The 24,258-nt window shown below is 41.2% G+C and overlaps 1 protein-coding gene across 2 annotated transcripts in view; it reads right to left on the bottom strand.

The window, feature by feature from the left end:
• Window positions 1-24,258, bottom strand: part of EFHC1 (EF-hand domain containing 1) — a 60,603-nt gene that overhangs the window by 8,972 nt on the left and 27,373 nt on the right. For both annotated transcript variants that reach the window (XM_060163082.1, XM_060163083.1), the window contains 4 exons: window positions 19,973-20,193; window positions 14,094-14,234; window positions 10,448-10,661; window positions 9,952-10,099 (listed from right to left, as the gene is read on the bottom strand). In XM_060163082.1, coding sequence (XP_060019065.1) covers window positions 9,952-10,099; window positions 10,448-10,661; window positions 14,094-14,234; window positions 19,973-20,193 — 724 coding nt within the window. The remainder of the gene's footprint in view (window positions 1-9,951; window positions 10,100-10,447; window positions 10,662-14,093; window positions 14,235-19,972; window positions 20,194-24,258) is intronic.

Genomic DNA, 24,258 nt, shown 5'->3' with positions numbered 1-24,258 from the left:
GCAGAAAAAGCTTTTGACAAAATTCAACACCCATTTATGATTAAAAACTCTCCAGAAAGTGGGCATAGCTGGAACCTACCTCAACATAATAAAGGCCATATATGACAAACCCACAGCAAACATCATACTCAATGATGAAAAACTGAAAGCATTTCCGCTAAGATCAGGAACAAGACAAGGATGTCCACTCTCGCCACTATTATTCAACATAGTTCTGGAAGCCCCAGCCATGGCAATCAGAGGAGAAAAAGAAATAAAAGGAATACAAATTGGAAAAGAAGAAGTAAAATTGTCACTGTTTGCAGATGACATGATACATAGAAAATCCTATACCACCAGAAAACTACTAGAACTAATCAATGAATTTGGTAAGGTTGCAAGATACAAAATTAATGCACAGAAATCTCTGGCATTCCTATACACTAACAATGAAAAATCAGAAAGAGAAATTGAGGAGACAATCCCGTTTACCACTGCAACAAAAAGAACAAAATACCTAGGAATAAACCTACATAAAGAGGTGAAAGACTTGTACTCAGAAAACTATAAAACACTAATGAAAGAAATCAAAGATGACAGAAACAGATGGAGAAATATACTATGTTCTTGGATTGGAAGAATCAATATTGCGAATATGACTATACTACCCAAAGCAATCTACAGATTCTATGCAGTCCCTATCAAACTAACGACGACATTCTTCACAGAATTAGAACAAAAAATTTTACTATTTGTATGGAGACACAAAAGATCCCGAATAGCCACAGCAATCTTGAGAAAGAAAAATGGAGCTGGAGGAATCAGGCTCCCCAACTTCTGACTATCCTACAAAGCTACAGTAATCAAGACAGTATGGTACTGGCACAAAAACAGAAATATAGATCAATGGTACAGGACAGAAAGCCCGGAGACAGACCCACGCACATATGGTCGCCTAATTTACGACAAAGGAGGTAAGAACGTACAATGGAGAAAAGACAGCCTCTTCAATAAGTGGTGCTGGGAAAACTGGACAGCTACATGTAAAAGAATGAAATTAGAACACTCCCCAACAGCATACACAAAAATAAACTCAAAATGGATTAAAGACCTAAATGTACGATCAGACACTATAAAACTTAGAGGAAACATAGGAAAAACACTCTGACATAAACCACAGCAAGATCTTTTTTGACCCACCTCCTAGAGTAATGAAAATAAAAACAAAAATAAACAAATGGGACCTAATGAAACTTAAAAGCTTTTGCATAGCAAAGGAAAACATAAACAAGACAAAAAGACAACCCTCAGAATGGGAGAAAATATTTGCAAATGAAACAATGGACAAAGGATTAATCTCTAAAATATACAAACAGCTCATGGAGCTCAATATCAAAAAAACCAAATAATCCAATTAAAAAATGGGTGGAAGACCTACATAGACATTTCACCAAACAAGATATACAGATGGCCAAGAGGCACATGAAAAGATGCTCAACATCACTAATTATTAGAGAAACTACAGTGAGGTATCACCTCACACTGGTCAGAATGGCCATTATCAAAAAATCTAGAACAATAAATGCCAGAGGGGATGTGGTGAAAAGGGGACCCTCCTGCACTGTTGGTGGGAATGTAAATTGATACAACCACTATGGAGAACAGTACAGAGGTTTCTTAAAAAACTAAAGTAGAACTACCATATGACCCAGCAATCCCACTACTGGGCATATGCCCTGAGAAAACCATAATTCAAAAAGAGACGTACGGGGCTTCCCTGGTGGCGCAGTGGTTGAGAGTCTGCCTGTCGATGCAGGGGACACGGGTTCGTGCCCCGGTCCACATGCCGCGGAGCGGCTGGGCCGTGAGCCATGGCCGCTGAGCCTGTGCGTCTGGAGCCTGTGTTCCGCAACGGGAGAGGCCACAACAGTGAGAGGCCCGCATACCGCAAAAAAAAAAAAAAAAAAAAAAAAAAAAGAGAGAGACGTATGTACCACAACGTTCATAGCCAGGATATGGAAGCAACCTAAATGTCCATCAACAGATGAATGGATAAAGAAGATGTGGCACATATATACAATGGAATATTACTCAGCCATAAAAAGAAACGAAACTGAGTTATCTGTAGTGAGGTGGATGGACCTAGAGTCTGTCATACAGAGTGAAGTAAGTCAGAAAGAGAAAAACAAATACTGTATACTAACGCATACATATGCAATCTAAAAAAAAGTGGTACTGATGAACCTAGTGGCAGGGCAGGAATAAAGACGCAGACATAGAGAATGGACTTGAGGACATGGCGGGGGGCGGGGACAGAGGGGGAAGCTGGGGCAAAGTGAGAGTAACATCAACATGTAACACTTAGCTAGTGGGAAGCAGCAGCATAGCACAGGGAGATCAGCTTGGTGCTTTGTGACGACCTAGAGGGGTGGGATAGAGGCTCAAGAGGGAGGGGATATGGGGATATATGTATGCATATGGCTGATTAACTTTGTTGTACAACAGAAACTAACACCGTATTGTGAAGCAATTATACTCCAATAAAGATCTATTTTAAAAAAAAAAAGAAACTGCATCCCTATTTTATACAATTCAAAAAAATTAACTCAAAATGCATTGAAGACCTAAACGTAAGACCCGAAACTGTAAAACTCCTAGAAGAAAACATAGGAAAAAAGGTCCTTGACACTATTCTTGGCAAGGATTTTTTGGATATGACACCAAAAGCACAGGCAATAAAAAACAAAAATAAACAAGTAGGACTACATCAAACTAAAAAGCTTCTGCATGGAAAAGGAAATAATCGACAAAACAAAATAATCAACAGAGTGGGAGAAAATATTTGCAAACTGTCTTCGTCCATTCGGGCTGCTATAACAAAAACTAGAGACTGGGTCGCTTATAAACAACAGAAATGTATTTATCACAGTTCTGGAGGCTAGAAGTCCAAGATCATGGCGCCACAGATTCCATGTGGTGGCTAGTGAGGGCTCTCTTCCTGATTCATGGCCAGTGCTTTCTCATTGTGCCCTTGAAAGGTGGAAGGGGGCTAGTCAGCTTCTGAGGCCTTCTTTATAAAGCCATTAATTACCTCCCAAAGGCTCCACCTCTTAATAGCATCACATCAGGACATCAAAATGAATTCTGGGAGGACACAAACATTCAAACCACAGCACAAACCATATATCTGATAAGGCCTTAAGATCTGAAATATATAAGGAATTCACATGTATCAACAGCAAAAAACCCAAACAATTCGATTAAAAAATGGGCAGAACTAACGGGATATTTTTCCGAAGAGGACATACAAATGGACAATAGGTACAAGAAAAGATGCTCAGCATCGCTAACCATCAGGGAAATGGAAATCAAAACCACAGTCACACCTCTTAGGATAGCAATTCCCAACAGTGGTGGGAATTGGTGCAGCCACTATGGAAAACAGTAAAGAGGTTCCTCAAACAATTAAAAATAGAGCTACCATATGCTCCAACAATCCCACTTCTGGGTGTGTGTGTGTGTATATATATATATATATATATATATATATATATATATATATATATATGAAGGAAACAAAATTAGTATCCCAAAGAGACATCTGCACTCTCATGTTCTTTGTAGCATGATTCACAATAGCCAAGATATGGAAACAACCAAACTGTCCCTTGAGAGATGAACGGATTTAAAAAAGAAGTCCTGCCACTTGCAACAACATAAATGAACCTGAAGGACATTATGACTAGTGATTTTAGACATATTAAAAAATGCTGAACTCATAAAAACAGAGAGTGGAAGGGTGGTTGCCAGGGGCTGGAGAGTAGGGGGAAAAAGGAGATGTTGGTCAAAGGGTACACTCAGTTACAAGGTGAATAAGTTCTGGGGACCTAAGTCACAGCATTGTGACCATATAGTACTGTATACCTGAAATTTGCTAAGAGAGTAGATTTTAAGCATTCCCGCCACTCACCCACAAGAATAAATGGTAACTATGTGAGATGGTGGATGTGTTAACTGACTTGACTGTGATAATCACGTCACAATGTATATGTATATCAAATCATCACATTGTACGCTTTAAATATATACGGTTTTGTCAATTATACCTCAATAAAATTGGCAGAGGAGAAGTAGTATGATGAATTTGGAGCCAAGTTCCGGGATGACTGGTCTGGTCACTGTGTGCAATGGATTAAGGAAGAGCGTGGAGGTGGGCAGATGAGTCAGGAGGTGCTGTGGGTGCCTCAGCAAACACTGGTGGGTACCTGCCCAATATTCACCCTCTCCTTTTTCCTAACAGAGCCCTCACTTTGTCTGGAGCAGCAATCAGGAGCGGCCGAGTGATACAGCCCAGACAATGAGATGTAAGGAGAAGTTGCTAGGTGGTGCTTCTGGATAAGCCCTTTAAAAAGAGGAAAGACATGGCAAGATTGGCTTTTCAGTCTCTTACCCCTTTGTCCTTCCCCTCTTCCTGCCTGGAATATAGATGCAGTGCTGGAAATGGAACATTCACTTGTAACCACAGAGAGAAAAGCATGAAGACAAAAGCTACTTGCTCAGAATATCTGAGGAGAGAGAGAAGTCAGGTCTCTGTTGGGCTGGGAAAGCTCTGGACCACCGACCTCCAGACATTGTGTTCCATAAGAAAACATAAAACTCCACTGGGTTAAGCTAACATAAATTTGGTTCTGTTGTTACTGCTGCTGTTGTTAAGTTCAGATAAATGCAATTCCAAACTGACTGAGTGCTTTAAATTAGGAAATGGTGGTGAGAATGAAAAGAAGTCAGAGGCAAGAGATATTGTAGAATAAAATAAAAGAACTTAGCAGCATATTGAATATGGTGCAGAATAGAAGAGGAGGTTTCAAATCAAGGTAAATGGAGCCTTGAGGTGACCAAGAGAAAGAGGGGAGCCGACATTCACTGCTTGCCTCCTGTGTGCCAGACACCAGGCTGGTGCTTTACACACATTATCACAACTCACTGTCATCGCCACTTGATGAGACAGATGAACAGAAAGAAGGAAGAAGGATGAAGGAACAGCAGGTGTGCCAGGAAGGAGAAGACAACAGTGGTCTCATTTTTAGCTGTACGAAGTGAGAGGTGCTGGTGGCTCAGATGCATGGAGACCCATCGAGCAGGCAGACAGGAGTCTGGGAGCAGAATCAGGAGAACGTCAGGATGGAGAGCGACTTATTCAGATACTCTACGATGTGATGAGATCGTCCAGAGTTTAGAGAAAGAGAACAGGAGGACCAAAACCAGAACCTTGAGAAACACCAACCTAGTAGACAGAAATAGGAAAAAGAACAAGCTTCCAGGGAAGTAGGAGGAGTATCAGAGACTCTGACTTTCTAGAACTCAAAAGAAAGGGTTTCAAAAAGGGGGTGGTAAAGAGTAATTTACATTATATGTAGATCAGAAAGGCTCAACACTAGACCAGGGGGTTGGCCCAGAGGCCAAAGCCAGCCGGCAGCCTGTTTTTCTAAATAAAGTTTAATCAAAATACAGCTACACCTACTCATTTACACATTGTCTATGGCTGCTTTCACCCCACGGGTGCACAGCTGAGTAGTTACAACAGAGATTCTGGTATGGCCTACAAACCTGAATTATTTACTACTTGTAGCAAAAAAGTCTGCCAACCTCTGCCCTAGACAGTGAGCTCCTATTCCCTCACCTGGCTGCCTAGATGTTTATTAAAGTCTGGCATATGGTGCAGGCGCCAGTATCACTGAATTAATGAATAAATGACAAGAGACCATTAGATTGGAAAACAATCAGTAACCTCAAGTAAACAACTTCTGAAGAGTGTCTGGATACGAGAGCAGTCAGAGAGGAGGCGGTGACAGACACAAAAGAATTAAATTTGGAGAAATGGGAGCTACTTAGCTGTGACAAGAAGGTAAAGAGATAAGTAAAGAAACACTCTAAGGTGAAGAGTAGGAAAACAGAAGCAGCTCACACTGGATCACTGGGTCTGTCTGAGACCATCTGCAAAGTGAATATGGAGGCGCTTGGGGCTTCAAGAAAATGGAAAAGAAAGTGAGAATATTTGGAAATGCCTATATGGGAAAAATTGCTGGAAGTGAAAAAGAGAGGATGAAAAGGATCGTCGAGCAGGGGAGGAGGGTCCTCCTGAAGCTGAAGAGCACAGACGGGCAAGTCAACCAAACAAGGACAAGATATGCGAACACACGGGGGTGTTCATGCTCTTCACACGGGGAGGGTTTGTGCAGAGGAATGGGCTTATGAGCAATCTGTTATCTGTAAGTCTGAGTTCAGTGTACAGCAATGAAGACACAAGCCTGAAAAGAACTTCAGATGAAGTCAATACTCCAACCACCTGTGCACTGTTTTAATCTTCCAGCTCAGAGAAGGAAGATGGCTAACTGCAAATTTCATCATCCTGTAACTAACACTTGATATAAAAAGTTCTCAGGCCTGACAAGTACTCAGGATCCCTTTTCATTATTCTTAGCAATGATTACTCAAATACAGGATTTGTATTTCCTTAGAGCATGACCTTTGTATTCATATCACCCTCAAGCATCTTCTCTCATTCACCTCTCTGACCCATCACAAGAGAAGAGGGGTAAAGTGAGGATCAACACAAGGATAGCCATGGATTTCTTAACCCAGAACTTGAATTTCTCTTTATCTTATTCTAAGACACCAATACCTTCTCTTGACCCCACTTCGCCGGCCAGCTACTCCCCCATTTTTCTGTTCCCCTTTGCACCAACTTCCTCAAGAGGGGGCTATACTTCCAAGCTCGAATTCCTCTCCTCCCATTCTCTTAAGCCCACTCCCGCCCCCCCTATTCCAGTGGAAGTCTGCACTGAGGTCCCCAGTGTCCCCTACACATTGCTAAATCCCCATGTGACACAATGAATCACTGTCTTCCTTGATTTGCAGGCAATTCTTGTTTTTGCAAGGCTCAGATATGCATGAATTTCACTTACCACCATCTGGTTAAATAACCCAGTCCCTCAACAACACAGTTCAAATTTCAGTTAGTAACTGTGAGTAACTGCCTCAAGTGCAAATTGTCAGATTTTCAGTCCACGAATCATTACACAAATAATAGATGTGCATCACAATCAGCGACAATCATATCACTTCTTTGAAAGTCTGTCAGTGACTGATCACTGGGCATCTGTTTTTCAAGTCACACACAGACAGCAAAGTGTGTAGCTTATGTTGCCTCCTTTTCTCTAAAGGATAAACTCAAGTGACATTTTACAAAAACGGATAACTGAAGAGAGAACTGGTCAACAAAGATGAGAGCGTGGCAAAGAAACCAAAAGAGGTAGAGCTAGAAGCAGAATTCAAGTCAAACACAACGGAGTTAGAGAAGAAATAGCTGACCGTGGGAATGCTGACACTGCTGTGGTTTAAGAGACTCTCGATGTGCAGGCAGAGGACCCTAGCAAAGGCTGGCTTATTGACATAAATGAGGGAAGTGGTCGTAACGAAAAGGATGAAGACACATGCCTTGGAGCAACTAAGCCCGTGCACCACAACTACTGAGCTTGCACTCTAGAGCCCTCGAGCCACAACTACTGAAGCCCATGCACCTAGAGCCCATGCTTTGCAGCAAGAGAAGCCACTGCAATGAGAAGCCCGCACACCGCAACGAAGACCCAATGTAGCCAAAAAAAGAAAAAAAAGGATGAAGATATCCCAGATGCCAGCAAACAAAAAACTTCACGTTAAAAGAACTCTGAGATATTTCACTCATTAAAGGAACTCTAGGATGTATTTCGCAACATTGAAAGCAAAAATAATAAAATGTTGGAAGTCAATCCAAACTTGGAAAGGAATATGACAATTTGCCGAGGCACAGAAAAGACGTTCACTCTGTATCATAAGTTACATGACAAGAAGGCAAGCACTGTTCCAACTACTCTTAATATGCTTTTTATAAAGAAATAAAACACTTTTAATTCTCAATGTTGCCAATGTCTTAAATTACAGTGCACTAATAAAACTCAATTTTACTATTTTTCATTTCCCTATACATTTATAACCATCAGAGCTTTTCATGTTTTGACAAAAAATTTTTAAAGTTGCAGAACAGCAGTAAATTTTCCCATTGGTGCTGAGATTGTTCTCATGGTCACGTTTACAGTCCCTACTGTGCAAAAGGGGACAGCCTGGATTCAGGACACCACACCCACTTGGTTTTCTTCCTGCCTCACTAGTCGTCCTGCTCAGTTTCTCTTCCCAATTCAGTGCTGGAGAACCCCAGAGCGCAATCCTTGGAGCTATTCTCTCTTCTTTGTCTATAATGACTACCTGAGAGATTTCACCCAGTCTCATGGCTGAAAATATCATCTATATGCCCACAACTCCCACAGCCCCAGACCTCTCACCTGAGCTCCAGATTTATATATCCAACAGCCCGTTTGATCTCTCTACTTGAACATCTAATAGGTATCTTAAACCTAGTACATTGGACTTCCCTGGTGGCGCAGTGGTTAAGAATCCGCCTGCCAATGCAGGGGACATGGGTTTGGAGCCCTGGTCGGGGAAGATCTCCAGACCCATGGAGCAACTAAGCTCGTGCGCCACAACTACTGAGCTTGTGCTCTAGAGCCTGCGAGCCACAACTACTGAGCCCGCGAGCCACAACTACTGAAGCCCGCGCACCTAGAGTCCATGCTCTGCAACAAAAGAAACCACTGCAACGAGAAGCCTGCACACTGCAACGAAGAGTAGCATCCTCTCGCCGCGACTAGAGAAAGCCTGTGTGCAGCAATGAAGACCCAACGCAGCCAAAAAATAAATTAAATTAAATAAAAATTAAAAAACGAAAAAAAAAAAACCCTAATATATCCCAAACTGAAATCCCTCCTGCCTCCGCCCTGCCAGAAAAAACCCTCCCCTACCCACAGTAGACTTCTTCCCCATCTCAGTTGGTGGCAACTCCTTTCCAGCTGCTCAGGCCAAAAACCTTAGTCATCCTTACCTACTCTCTTATCTCCCCTATATCATCTGTCTGAATCCTTATTAGCTCTACCTTAAAATATACCCCAAATCAGACCACTTCTCCCCACCTTCACGGATACTACCCTGGTCCATGCACCGTCATCTCTTGCCTAGATCACTGCCACATTCTCCTAACTAATCTCCCTCTGAATCTATTCTTAACACAACAGCCCCTTCTTTTAAAACACATGTCAAATGGTGCCCCTCCTCTACTCGGAAGCCCCATGGTGGCTCTCGCTTTCACTCAGAGGAAAGCCACCACCCTTCCAGAGACCTAGCAGGTCCTACACAACCTGAGCCCTTGCTAACTTCCTACCTCCAGCTTCTGCTTCTCTTCCTCACTCCTCCACTGCCGCCACTCACCGGCCTACTTCTTGCCAGTGTTACCTGTGTGCTCCAGGTGTGCTAATACATAGGGTCTTAGCACTCACTGCTCCCTCTTCCTGGAACGCTCTCCCGCCACACGTCCACGCAGCTGACTCCTTTACCTTCACGTGTCTGCTCAGTGCCACCTTCTCAAGGTGTGACCACCTCCCCCAACCAACTGCAACCCACCCTCACCTTCCAGAACCCTTATCACCCTTGTTTTGCTCCACTTTCCCACAGCACTCATCACCCAACACACTGCATAACTAACTCACTGGTGCTGTTTATTAGCTATCTCCCGCTGCTTAGAGGGTCAACTCCATGAGGGCAGCAACTTCTGGTCTATTTTGTTTACTGATAAAAGCCTAAGGGCCTAGTGATAGTGTCTGATACATATAAGGCACTCAATAATTATTTGCTAAATATATGAAGTTGAAAAGTTCTAAGTTACTAGTTATTATATTGGACCCAGGTAACCTAGGTTGTCTAAGACCTTCCATTGGTGAGGGAAATCTGAAAATCTAAAATGTGATCATCCATTCATTTTAAGAACTGCTTCCTGAATATCTCATTGTGCCAAAGCCAAAATGGACCTTAGATGGTCAAACATACTTGTCCAATTCTGGTGCAGGGGCTTCTTGCTTTCGAACACGGCTCTGAATTGACAGGAGTGCTTCTGGTGAATACTGGGCAGCATTGCTCTCCATGTATTTCAGAACACAGTCGTCTGTATCAAGGATGACGAACCGGTGGCCAAACACTGGGGAAAGGGTAGAAATACACTTTGCCTGGTTATGTTCTTATCAGGCAACTGAGAGTAAAAATTCACAGATATGTATTTGTGACCTAGACTAATGAACTTTCAGTTGCTCTCTAAACTAATATGCACTAGTTCGCTCGGTGTTTAGGGAGCTCAGAGTTTCCATCTACAGCCAACAAATGCAACCAATTTACAGTTTAATTGATAAAGGAGATTTATACACTATACCACATGTACAGCTGGACTGCAGACTAACTGCTTCCTACAAGGGTTAACTGAATTAAATTCCCAATAAGAAGAACCCATTCACTTGGCCAGAAAGAGAGCCTAAACTGTGTTGAGACTTACCCTCAATCACAGCACCAATGAAGAAGTCACTGGGGCTATAATAGATGGGGTTTTCCACCGAGGAGCCTGGTTTGACAACTTTAGTTCTGCCAAGATACTTGCCCCCAATGATACCAGAATTGCGAACAGGAGGCTCAAAGATACTGATCATGTCAGTGGCTAGAAAATAAGAGAAGACAAATCGGCGGTCTTTGTCTTCTGGGATGGGGGATTCCTGTAAAGGTGAAGAAAAGAGGATATTACGAAGGTACGTGATTTACGCAGAAGCCTCAAACTGAAATATCTACGGGGACTAGGGTACAATATAAGCCTAACTTATGAAGTATAATATAAATGAACAGTATGGGGTGGGGCTCCGGGGGCCGGGAAAGGACATACCTCATCTAAGGAAGGCTGCTGCCATGTGGGAATGAATATAGGCCCAATGTTGCTAGACCCAATTTTTCATGAGAAAACAGAAATCTGGATTACTATATAAAAACCCTGACTTTAAAATGTTGACTTCAACACTTTAAAAGCACCAGGCAGGCCAAAGAAAACATATAGGCTACATTCTGTCCACAGGCTGCCAGTCTGAAACCTCGTGGCTGACATTATGTTCAACTTCGAGGACACTAAAGTGATTATGCAAAGCTTATGCCTTTAAACAAATCCATTTTTATACCTAATTTAAAAAAGAAAATTTAAGAAGGGAGGAAGGAGTAATATGTCATAGAGTTGAAGTGATTCTGAGAAACTACGTTGTTAAGACTTTTCCTAAATCAAATCACCGAGAAACAAATTCCAGACTGAACAAGCCTAAATACAGACATGCTTATTCTTGACTAAAATCCTCTCACATCACAATTTCAGCACACACCTTCTCATTCAGACCATGGAATTATTTGCGTCATAATTTCTCATTTAGTTGAGAAAGTCATTGGATTTCCTCTTAGTAAAATAATTTCCTCATACCATTCCCTAACTGACAGTCTCCAAACTTTTTTTGTTGAACACCCTTATAATAAAAAAAAATTTTTTTTTAACAAATAAAAATAAAATCATATCATTCCTCTCCTCTCAAACCTCCAGAGGATTCCCATCACACTTAGAATAAAATAAAGTTCTGAGCAGGACTACAGGCACGGGTGTACAAGGGGGTTGGGAGCAATAGCTCACCCTGGCAGGAAGGAGTATTTAAAAATTTTTTAAAAATTGTTTTTGCCATTTTATTTTGAAATAAGTTTATCAGACTTACAGAAAAGTTGCATAGTTGAGAATTCTCGTAAGCCCATCACCAAGCCCATCACCAAGCTAACAGTAATATCTTACATAATCATAGCACAGTTATCAAACCCAGAAAATGATGGTATAATGCTTTAAATAAGCTACTGTCCTTATTCAAATTTCACCTGTTTTCCACTTATGTTCTTTCTCTGTTTCAGGATCCTATACTGCATTAGTTGTTATTTCTCTTCAATCTCATCCAATTTGTGACAGTTCCTCAGTCTGCTCTTGTCTTTCATGACCCTGACATGAGTACTGGTCAATTATTTTGTTGACTGTCCCTCATGCATCTCACTTTTGCATCTTTGGCAAAAATACCACAGGGAAAAAAAAAAAAAAAACCACGTCCACCTCTGTGCATACCAAGGAGTTCATGATAACAAAACATCTTTTTATTGGTTATGTTGAACTTGATCACTTGGTTAAGAAGATGCCTGGTGGGTTTCTCCCCTGTAAAGTTACCATCTTTCCCTTTGCAGTTTGTAAATATCTTGAGGGAGATACTTTGAAACCATGAAAATCTTGTTTCTCCTCAAAGGTTTTCCCACTAATTTTAGCATCCGTTGATGGACCTTGTCAGCAACAAGGACTGCTGAGGTGTGTGCTTAATGGTAATTTTCTATTGCACTCTTCTCTTCTCCATTTGTTCATTGAAATTCTACTGTATGATAATCTCCAGGTCCATCATGTTGCTGCAAATGGCATTATTTCATTCTTTTTTTATGGCTGAGTAATAGTCCATTGTATGTACATATGTGTGTCTGTGTATATACATACATACATACATATATATGCCACAACTTCTTTATCCATTCATCTGTCAATGGACATTTAGGTTGCTTCCATGTCTTGCCTGTTGTAAATAGTGCTGCTATGAACATTGGGGTGCATGTACCTTTTCGAATTATATTTTTCGTTAGGTTGAGCGCTAGTCCTGCCTCTGTCTAAGCAGTTAAGACCTGGGACACACCAATTAGTCTCTGATTCTTATGTTTTGAAACATAAAATGAGTATATTATATTGCCTGACTCACAGATAGTGTATGTGTAAATAAATTCATTTACCCATTCATCCAACAGTTATTGAGTGCCTACAAAGTCTAAAGAGACATGACCCCTGCTCTCAAGGAGTTCATAGTTACTATGTCATAATTCAACAAACCTCTTGAACTTTAACAGTAACTCAAAGAACTTAGCAACAATGCAAAACCTTCATTAATCAGAATTCTTAATGTATGGAGTGTTCTAGTTGACCTAGAATTTGCTAGAACTCCCTTGTTTCAAAGCTTTTTCAATATTTAAAAAATACATTAGTCAACTATGTTCTCATTTAATTTTTATTTTTTCAAATACATTTCTATTCCCAGAGTAACTTATTTCAATTTCTATTTATGTCTATATTTCTAAATAAAATGGTTATATTTCTATTTCTGCTTTTTTTTTCTATTTTTAAAGACATTATCCTTTGAATTCTTATCAGTAACTTGCTTCAGGTAATTCAGCCAGTGAGTGGAACACTCAGGATTTGAATTTATGTCTGTTTCCAAACCTCTTAGCCACTAGCCATATGACCTCTCAAAGTTCACATCTATTAAATTAGTATGATTCCATTTGTTACATTTAATGAATATAAAATACATCAAGCTAGATATCACCAATGATAAAAATTAGTAAGACATGGTCCCTACCCTCAAGAAAATCACAGTTCACTGGAAAGGCACAAAAATAGATAATTTGAATGTAAGTCAAGCTTTCATAATTGCTTAATAAAAAAGGCCAAAATGCCTGTCAAAATTTGAGGGATAGAGAGATTAATGATTTAAGAAAGACTGTGAGGGCAGATAGGACTTGAGCTAGGTCTTGGTTCAGGGGCACCATACTTAATACTATCCAACCTGCCTGAAGGTTGGAACCAATGGTTGTTTAAATAAACACATAACTCTGACAGCTGTTACTCTAGAGCTTACAGACAAAACGGACAACTATGCACAGTACTGAGACAGAACAGAATCTTAGGATATAAAAATTGTCCTTGGGGCTTCCCTGGTGGTGCAGTGGTTGGGAGTCTGCCTGCCGGTGAGGGGGACGCGGGTTCAGGCCCTGTTCCGGGAGGATTCCGCATGCTGCGGAGCGGCTGGACCCATGCGCCGCAGGTACTGAGCCTGCGCTCCGGAGCTGGCGAGCCACAACTACTGAGCCCGTGTGCCACAACTGCTGAAGCCCATGCACCTAGAACCTGTGCTCCACAGCAGAGGCCTGTGCACCACAACGAAGAGTGGCCCCTGGTCACAACTAGAGAGGGCCCACGTGCAGCGGCGAAGACCCAGTGCAGCCAAAAATAAAGTAAATTAAATAAATTAAAAAACAAAAATTGTCCTCACCAGTGCAGCCAAATAACGAAGCACCTTGTTCTCATTCATCAGCATTTTAATAACATCTTTTTTTGGAGGTTTTGGAATGAGCGCAAAGCAATTCTGAGCAGAGTCTTCAACTAGTCCATAACCGTTATAGGGAGGTAATTCCTGAAGAAACACAGAAAACAAGAAATAAAGCAGATGCTCCGTGTTCTAAAAATTAAAGGTAACTGTAAGTTTCTTTTTAAAATCTAGAAAACATTTATTTAAAAGCAATTTCTACATATACAAATGTAATCAGAAAAAAATAACATATCACATACTCCATTCCTCTTTATAGATTTTACACCATGATCACTGCTCATAAAAGTGACTGATGATGCTACAAAGTAACCCTCAGGGCTGGATTTAATCTATCACTGATGTCCACTGACCCCTTACTGCCAAAGCAGAGCCTGGCCCTGCTCCCAGCCCCAATCCTGGCCCCTGTGGCCCTCCAGCACGGTGAAGCCCATGGGTCTGTCTGTGACTTCTTTGTCTGGGGTGTGGGTCTCAGCCTGGCAGATCTGGAAACTGTTTTCTCAATTCACCCAAAGTGGGCACGTGTATGTGTCGGAGGTAGGGGTAAGGTGGGGGTGTCAGGACTTGGTTCATGCTACTTACTTCCGAGTTACCTCCGTATTTCTAATATTTTAATTTCTTTTTTAAAAAATTTTAATTTTATTTATTGATTTTTGGCTGCGTTGGGTCTTCGTTGCTGCGCGCGGGCTTTCTCTAGTTGCAGTGAGCGGGGGCTACTCTTCGTTGCGGTGCACAGGCTTCTCATTGCAGTGGCTTCTCTTTATTGCGGAGCACGGGCTCTGGGCACGTGGGCTTCAGTAGTTGTGGCTTGGGCTCAGTAGTTGTGGCGCACGGGCTTAGTTGCTCCGAGGCATGTGGGATCTTCCCGGACCAGAGCTCGAACACGTGTCCCCTGCACTGGCAGGCGGATTCTTAACCACTGCGCCACCAGGGAAGTCCCTATTTTTATTTCTTCATTTTTGCCTAAGAGAATGATAGCCATACTTCACTGAGAACTCACACCCCCCTGTCCACACAGGATTCCCCTTTCCTAGTGAAGGAGCAAACTCATGGAAGTAAATTCCAGATGCAAAGGTTATTTGGTGAGTGTGAAAATTGAGGATGAACCTATGTTTTTCATTTAGGTTCCATGAAGGGCTGAAAGCACCGCTATAGGATGCTAAGATTTGTCTAAAAACTTAAGTAGAGGGCTTCCCTGGTGGCGCAGTGGTTGAGAATCTGCCTGCCAATGCAGGGGACATGGGTTCGAGCCCTGGTCTGGGAAGATCCCACATGCCGCGGAGCAACTAGGCCCGTGAGCCACAACTACTGAGCCTGCGCGTCTGGAGCCTGTGCTCCGCAACAAGAGAGGCCGCAATAGTGAGAGGCCCGCGCACCGTGATGAAGAGTGGCCCCCACTCACTGCAACTAGAGAAAGCCCTCACACAGAAATGAAGACCCAACACAACCAAAAATAAAAATAAATAAATTTTTAAAAATAATAATAAAAAATAAAAAATCATGTATCTAAAAAAAAAAACTTTAGTTCAGAGGTTATTTTCCTCCCTCTCATCAATGCTAGGCGGACTGCAGCTGAGTTCTTTTTCTCTGACTCCTTTCTGCTATGCTTTCTCAGCAAACTAGCTTGTACCATGCTTTTACTTGTAGATACCCTCCCCAAATCTTTTAATATACTGTATTCAGGGACTTTAACAAGTTAGTCTATATGAGCCCTGCTCCATCTGCAACAGGGGACTCCCTCAGAAACCAGGGACTCTGCTATGTTCGTCCAAGGTGGGGTGCTTAGAACACTGATCCTTCACCCACTTCCTGGGCTGTAGTTAATGTGATCTTCATGGCTGGAATATGACTAATGGATCCAGTAGATGGACGATGACTTAATTTGCTCCAAATACAAAACCACTACTCAGTGAATACACACGGTTGCCAATGGACAGAAGGACTTGGGGTGAGACACTGCATGCTAAGCTCTGACTTACTCTGGAGGTGGGCGGAAATGCACAGTGGTGGAGTCCAATATCAATACACAGTGAGAGCAGCCTGGTTGGGAGGTGTGGGGGGAGGTTAAGGAGTTTTAAAATAGGGAGGTAAGTTCCTGAGCACCTTCCTCTCAAATTCCTTTTGTTTTAACAGGCTTCTACCTAGTTTTCCCAAGTTGCATCTCACTTCCTCTGCTTGGAATAAAGACCTTCTCTAAATATCAGCCCCTGTGCCTGTGGTCCTGGCACCATGCTCTTCATGCTCCAAGCTACCGCCTGGGTCCTGTTCTAAACTAGAACCATCCCTCTGACTGGACATTATCACGCCTAGACACTCCTATTCGTATGACCCACCTTCCAGAGCTTCTGCCCAGGCTTTCTTAATGATGCACGCACACACAGTCTTACAGTCCCTCATCCTTCAGGTGCTGCCTTCAGAGGCCAGCTCCACGGCAGATGAGCTCTCCTGGTCCTGGCTTCCTCCTCCTTCCTACTAGCATGTCTCCAGATGGATCCAGCACATCTGGCTTCTGGATCCATGTGGACTTACTCCTGATCTGGCAGATCAGCCTGACCTGGGTATCGAGATTCTCAAATTAATATATGCACTGCATATCCACTTCTGTCCCTGCCCATCAGCTTGACTCTGGCTTGGTCCCTCTAGAACCTGCTACGGCTCTCATCCCTGTGTTCCAACTACATTGTGTAGAGTTCAGATGACTGAGAGGTAATGATTGAGGAGAGCTAAAAGGTATTTGCTGCTTGGTAAGTGGAGCTTTCCTACTCATTTCCAACAAAGACTTTCATGGACAAGCAGAGAGGATTTATTTGTAGCAGAATTATTTATTATAGAGAAAATAAACTGACCAAACACTATAATTAATGTGCCATATGTAAGGATGGAGAAATCATTGTATTATACAGAGTAACTGAGACAGGGCAAAACAAACCAAAATCTATAGTGGTTCTCCAGTTCTCTCTGCTCTCTATCCAAGTCTTCCCTCCCTTTCTTTAGAAGACAAGTTTGGGGGGTAGAAAGGTGATAGTAACGAGGATGGAGAGCAGGGCTCTTCTAGGACTCAAAGCTTTTATCAGCTCAAAACACAGATCAAAGCCGTCCACTAGGAAAAGTGCACCAGTGTGCTACAAGCCCTCCCCATCCTACTTCCTGGTTAGGTGAGACTCCTCCTTATGAGAATGTTTGACATTTAACAGGATTACCCTTGTACTTTTCATTGTGATGCCTGGACTGCAACTTCACACAATACTCATCTATAAACTCAAGTGGTGGAGTAGTCTGGCTGATTAAAATCTAGATCTGTTCACATGGTATTTTTCCTGTAGACTGCATCAAATGCTGCCCCCAAAACTGGGGCACAGGGACATCGGTTTTATTATAATTCTTAATCCATGAGCACATTCATGGGTAAGGAGTTCTATCAGAGGAAAAACTGACAGCAAGAGGCACTATCATCACCCACACTCCCTTCTGGAAGTTTTATTGCCCCAGGAACGCCTAGCACCAAAATCCAAATCCTTCTTTGTAATTGTTTTTATGAGATGTTGCTTCTAAAAGCCTTGCCTAAGATATCACTTGCCTTTGAGGGGAACAAATACATACTGCCTAGGCAGTCTTCTTCAGTCTATCCAGGAAACACACCACATATCTCCTATTTGCCAGGCACTGTGTTAGGTGCTAGGAGCACAAAGATGAACAGTGGTCCTGCTGTCAAGGAACTTAGTCTCATAGAAAAATTCATAAACAGATGTTTTAATACGACAAGTGCTAGTGGAGGGAGGCACAGAGTATCCCAGGAACACAGACGATGGGGTGCGAGCCCTGCCTGGGACTTCAGAGAAGCCTTCTTGGAAGAGAGAAAGCCTACACTGAGTTGTGAGAGTTAAGAAAAAGCCGTGTAGAGAAATGATGGAGAAGTGGTTCAAGCAGGAGAAAGAGCATTAGCGGAAGTCCAGGGGAATAAAACAGGATGCAGAACCACCTGTAATTCAGCAGAATTGGAGGCTAAATGCAAGCAGCATGGGCAGCAGATGCGGGGAAGGCAGAGGCCCAGGCTGGAGGAATTCAATCATTCCATCATTCCAGTAGTGTCTTTCAAAAAGAAAAAAGCCCATGGACATTATTTTATACACACGCTGGCAAAATAAAGATGGGCCACAGGTGCTAACACACTATTTTATACATGGGCAACAAAGAGGTTGTTTGAGTTGTTCCTGCCCCAAATAGGTACAACAAGCACCAGTGTTTTGGTCTACGACACTGTGGCCTTAATACTTTAGATGCTTGTTGAATCTGCTGTGTAATGTGGAATTTTGAAAACATGCAATTGTCATTTCAAACTCTAAAATATGTGGCTGAGCCACTCTGAAGGTTCAAGTTTATTAAATTACTATTTTGGTGCATTAAAGACACCATGAACTTACTCTGAGAGTGGACTTTGAGGTGCACAGAACTGAATTTTGGGGTTCTGCGTGATTTTAAGGAGAGCGATGTTGCAATTAAAGAACACCGTCTTCCAACATCTTCAGTGAATCAGTTTTTGTTTTGCTCCCAATCACTTTTTTTTTTTTTTTTTTTTTTTGTGGTACGCGGGCCTCTCACTGTTGTGGCCTCTCCCGTTGCGGAGCACAGGCTCCAGACGCACAGGCTCAGGCATGTGGGATCTTCCTGGACCGGGGCATGTGGGATCTTCCCGGACCGGGGCACGAACCCGTGTCCCCTGCATCGGCAGGCGGACTCTCAACCACTGCGCCACCAGGGAAGCCCTCCCAATCACTTTTTAAGTAAAAGGGTTTGATAAATAGGCAAGAAAAAATGAAATGCCTTAGGGGTCTGGAATTTTAAAAGATGTCTTTTTTTTAATCAAAAAGTTTTTAAATTATTAAAGTAACACAAGGCTTGGTATAAAAACTGAAATTGAGGGAACTCCCTGGTGGTCCAGTTGTTAGGACTCCATGCTTCCACTGCAGGGGACATGGGTTCAAGCCCTGGTCAGGGAACTAAGATCCCATAAGCCATGTGGCATGGCCAAAAAAAAAAAGCAAAATTACAACCACACAGTACAGAAAGAAAGCTCCCTGGTCATCTCCCACTTCCCTCCCTCCCTCCCCTTCCCACGGTGAACTAACCACTGTTAATAGTCTGGGGAAACATTCCTCCAGGTCTTTTCCTCAGTAATATACACAGATGTTGTATACAGTAATCTACAAAAATAGTGCCATGTCATGTATTCACAATCCCTTAAAAATGTTATGGACATTTTCTCATGTTAATATGCATAGACTCCCTCTTTTTTTTAACAAGTCTTATAGTCCTCTAATTATATGGATGGATATACTATAATTTATTCTGCCAATGTCCTTACACTTATAAGTAATGCTACACTACACATCCTCACATATATCTATTTATAATCCCCAAACCAGATTTTCTGGGTCAAGAGATACGTGATATTTTATTTTGAAAAAGTTTAAATGAGACAAACTGCCCTTCAGAAAAGTTTTTCTCATTGTTCGCCTATTAACAGTACACGATGCCTACTGCATCACACCAGGGCAAACACTGGATATTGTGAGTCTTTTTAGAGCAAACAGATCCTAAACCTCATTATTTTCATTTCTCTTTGTTTGATTATCAATTGAGGGTCTTTCCGTATGTTCATTAGCCATTTGTAGTTCTTCTTTTGTGAACTGCTCTATTTCACATGCTTTGTCCATTTTTTTAATTGGGTATTCACATAAGAGCCTTTTTTATCCTTTTCCTTAAATTTCTATTAACGCATCAGAAGATGAACTCTCTCTCTAACCTCAGAACCAGTGTCCTGTTACCTGTTTCACAGGAGGTGGTTCCTTCTTGCTCACATCAATGCGTGGTAAATCAGTGATTCCAAATTTTTCTTTGTAATACTGCCGAGTAAATGGATCACAATCATAAATGAAGAAAGTTCTCCCAAGTATAGTGAGTGGCTTCCCAACAATGAAGTCTTTGGCAGTATACCATTCCAACACCTCCTTGTCTGAGATTTCCAGCACACACCGAGGGAAGTTCTCTAACAAAAGACAGCAGGGAGAGGAAAGAAAAGGAATGAGGATGGGAAGAAAGACTGACACACGGCAGCCAGGCATTCCTGAGAACCAGAGGGAGTGCAGGCTTCAGCTCTGACCGAGGGTCAGGGACTCCTCCACACTCCCTGCAGAACACAGGGCTGAGTACTTCCATCTGCGAATAGGACACATAAATAATAACCCAGATTGTTTCTGTAAAGTCTCTCTCCCATATTCGGCTTGAACTATCCCTAGAGGTCACCAATCTTAGTAGAATTAATGCTTAGAAGGAATCATTACAAGAGAAAAGAATAAATGTCCTTCTATAAAGACAGAGTATTGGATCTATGGTGGGGGGTCCAAGTCATTTACTTCAACCACCCACCCATTTATCCGTTCATCTAACAAATTGTTAGTGACCACATATACCGTGTACCAGGTACACTGCTGAATACAGAGATTATAACAATTAACAGTATGGATAAAATTCCTGCCTTGATGGAGAAAACATTCTATTCGGGGCCACAGACCCTAAACACACAAAACATGGTTTCATTTCAATTGTGGTCACTGCTACGAGGGCAGTCTGATCTAGTCCTGTGCCAAGAGGCAGGGACAGTCAGCACAATGGTTCCGGTAATCCGTTCATCTGGGAAATCAACAGATTTTCAAATGTAGAATCAACCTTCCATTTTTGGAATAAATCTAATTTGTCACACTCTCTTATGAAAACTAGGTGCTGATTGTTTAAGACTGATTCCCTGCAACTTGGCCTCCATGGAAACCATAAGATCATCAGTCAGTTCTAGTAAGGTGCCACACTTTGTAGCTGGAACCACAAAGCTTGGCCCCAGAACTCTGATGACAGGGAGCATGAGAGGGGGGTTGGTACTATCCTAACTGATAATTGCTAAGAAAATAAGGAAGGAGACTAAGGTTCTGCTACAGCATTCAGAAAACCTAACGCTCCAGCCCTTGATTTGCCAAAAGAAAAGGGTTGGCTGCTTCCCAATCACGCATCTTAAACGCCCTATAGACCAAAGGTTCCTTCTCCCAGTGTCTAGTGCCCAACCCTACTAGAGCTCTCTGAGTTACCCCAGGAAGTGATGGGCAGTGGAGGACACAGCTCATGACTCTGTGGCATTGTTTTCTTTTTTTTGGCCACACCATGCAGCTTGTAGGATCTCAGTTCCCTGACCAGGGAACAAAGCCACGCCCTTGACAGTGAAAACACAGAGTCCCAGCCACTGGACTGCCAGAGAATTCCCCAATAATTATTACTTTAAATGTAAGTGGACTAAATGCTCCAATCAAAAGACATGGAGGGGCTGAATGAATAAAAAAACAAGATCCATCTACATGCTGCTTACAAGGGACTCACTTCAGACCTAAGACAGACAGACTGAAAGTGAGAGGATGAGAAAGGGTATTCCATGCAAATGAAAATGAAAAGAAAGCTAGGGTACCAATATTTATATCACACCAAGTAGACTTTAAAGCAAAGCCTGTAAAAAGAGACAAAAAAGGGCATTACATAATGATAAAGGGATCAATCCAAAAAGATGTAATAATTGTAAATATATATACAGCCAACATAGAAGCACCTAAGTACATAAGGCAAATATTAACAAACAAAAGGAGAAACTGATGGTAACACAATAATAGAAGGGGACTTTAACACTCCAGTTACATCAATGGACAGATCATCCAGACAGAAAATCAAAAAGGAAACACTGGCCTTAAATGACATTAGACCAGATGAACTTAATAGAAATATATACAACATTCCATCCAAAAGCAGCAGAATACATTCTTTTCAAGTGCACATGGAACATTCTCCAGGACAGATCACATGCTAGGCCACAAAACAAGTCTCAGTAAATTTAAGAAGACTGAAATCATACGAAGCATCTTCTCTAATCACAACACCATGAGACTAGAAATCAACTACAAGGAAAAAAAAAACAAACTGTAGACCTTGAGATTACCTTACTAGTTAAGTCAGAAGGAGAAAGACAAATATCATATGATATGACTTATATGTGGAATCTAAAATACGACACAAATGAATCTATCTACAAAACAGAAACAGACTCACAGACAGCGAACAGACTTGTGGTTGCCAGGGGCGGGGTCGGGGAGGGATGGATTCTGAGTTTGGGGTTAGCAGATGTAAACTACGATATATAGAACGGATAAACAACAAGTTTCTACTGTATAACACAGGGAACAATATTCAACATCCTGTGATAAACCATAATGGTAAAGAATATAAAAAGAATGTGTGTGTGTGTGTGTGTATATATATGTATATATACGTATAACTGAACCACTTTGCTGTATAGAAATTAACACAACATTGTAAATCAACTATACTTCAATTAAAAAAAAAAGAAAAAACACTGTAAGAAACACAAATGTGTGGAGGCTAAACAATATAGTACAAAACAACCCATCGGTCACTGCAGAAATCAAAGAGGAAATAAAAAATACCTGGAGACAAATGAAAATGGAAACACAATGATACAAAATGCTATGGGACACAGCAAAAGCAGTTCTAAGAGGAAAGTGTATAGCAATATAAGCCTACCTCAGGAAATAAAAAATCTCAATCTAACCTTACACCTAAAGGAAGTAGAAAAAGAAGAATAAGCAGAATCCAAAGTGAGTAGAAGGAAAGAAATAATAAAGATCAGAGAGGAAATAAATGAAATAGAGACTAAAAAAACAACAGAAAAGATCAATGAAACTAAGAGGTGTTTCTTTGAAAAGATAAACAAAATTATAAAACTTTAGCCAGATTCATCAACTAAAAAATGAGAGAGGATCCAAATAAATAAAATCAAAAATGAAAGAGAAGTTACAACTGACACCATAGGAATACAAAGAATCATAAGAGATTAGTATGAACAATTACACGTCAGCAAAATGAACGACCTAGAATAAATGGATAAATTCCTAAAAACACACCATCTCCTAAGACTGAATCAGGAGGATATAGAAAATATGAATAGACTGATTATTAGTAATGAAATTGAATCAGTAATCAAATAACCCCAAGAAACAAGTCTAGGACCAGAGGGCTTCACAGGTGAATTCTATTAAACATTTAGAGAAGAGTTAACACCTAACCTTCTAAAGTATTCCAAAAAATTGAAGAAGGAGAAATGCTTCTGAACTCATTCCATGAGGACAGCATCACCTTGATACCAAAACCAGACAAAGGTACCACAAGAAAAGAAAATTGTAGGCCAATATCACTGATGAACATAGATTCAAAAACCCTCAAAAAATATTAGCAAACAGGATACAACACTATGTTAAAAGCATAATACAATATGATCAAGTAGGATTTATCCCAGGGGTGCAAGGATGGTTCAAAACCCACAAATCAATCAATGTGATTAACAAACTGAAGAATAAAAATCATATGATCATCTCAATAGGTGCAAAAAAAGCTTTTGGTGAAATTCAGCATCCATGTATGATAAAAGCTCTCAACAAAGTGGGCAGAGAGGGAACTTTCCTCAACTTAATAAAGGCCATACATGACAAGCCCACAGCTATTCACACTCAACAGTAAAAAGCTTAAAGCATTTTGTTGAAGACTAGAAACAAGAGAAGGAAGACCACTCACTCCAATTTTATTCACCATAATATTGGAAGTCCTAGCCATAGCGATCAGACAAGAAAAAGAAATAAAAGGAATCCAAGTTGGAAAGGAAAAAGTAAAACTGCTACTGTTTGCAGATGATATGATACTATATATATAAAATCTTAAAGGTGCCACAATAAAACAGAACTAATAAATGAATTCAGTAAAGCCATAAGATACAAAATATACAGAAATCTGTTGCAATTCTATACACTAACAAAGAACTAACAGAAAAAGAAAACAAATCCATTTACAACTGCATCAAAAAGAATAAAATACCTAGAAATAAATCTAACCAAGGAGGTAAAATACTTTTACTCAGAAAACTGTTAAGACTCTGATGAGAGAAACTGAAGACAACACAAACAAATGGAAAGATACACTGTGCTCATGGATTGGAAGAATTAATATTGTT

The sequence above is a fragment of the Lagenorhynchus albirostris genome, chromosome 10 (assembly GCF_949774975.1).
Source record: "Lagenorhynchus albirostris chromosome 10, mLagAlb1.1, whole genome shotgun sequence".
NCBI lineage: Eukaryota > Metazoa > Chordata > Mammalia > Artiodactyla > Delphinidae > Lagenorhynchus > Lagenorhynchus albirostris.
This window is presented reverse-complemented; position numbering and strand designations above follow the sequence as displayed.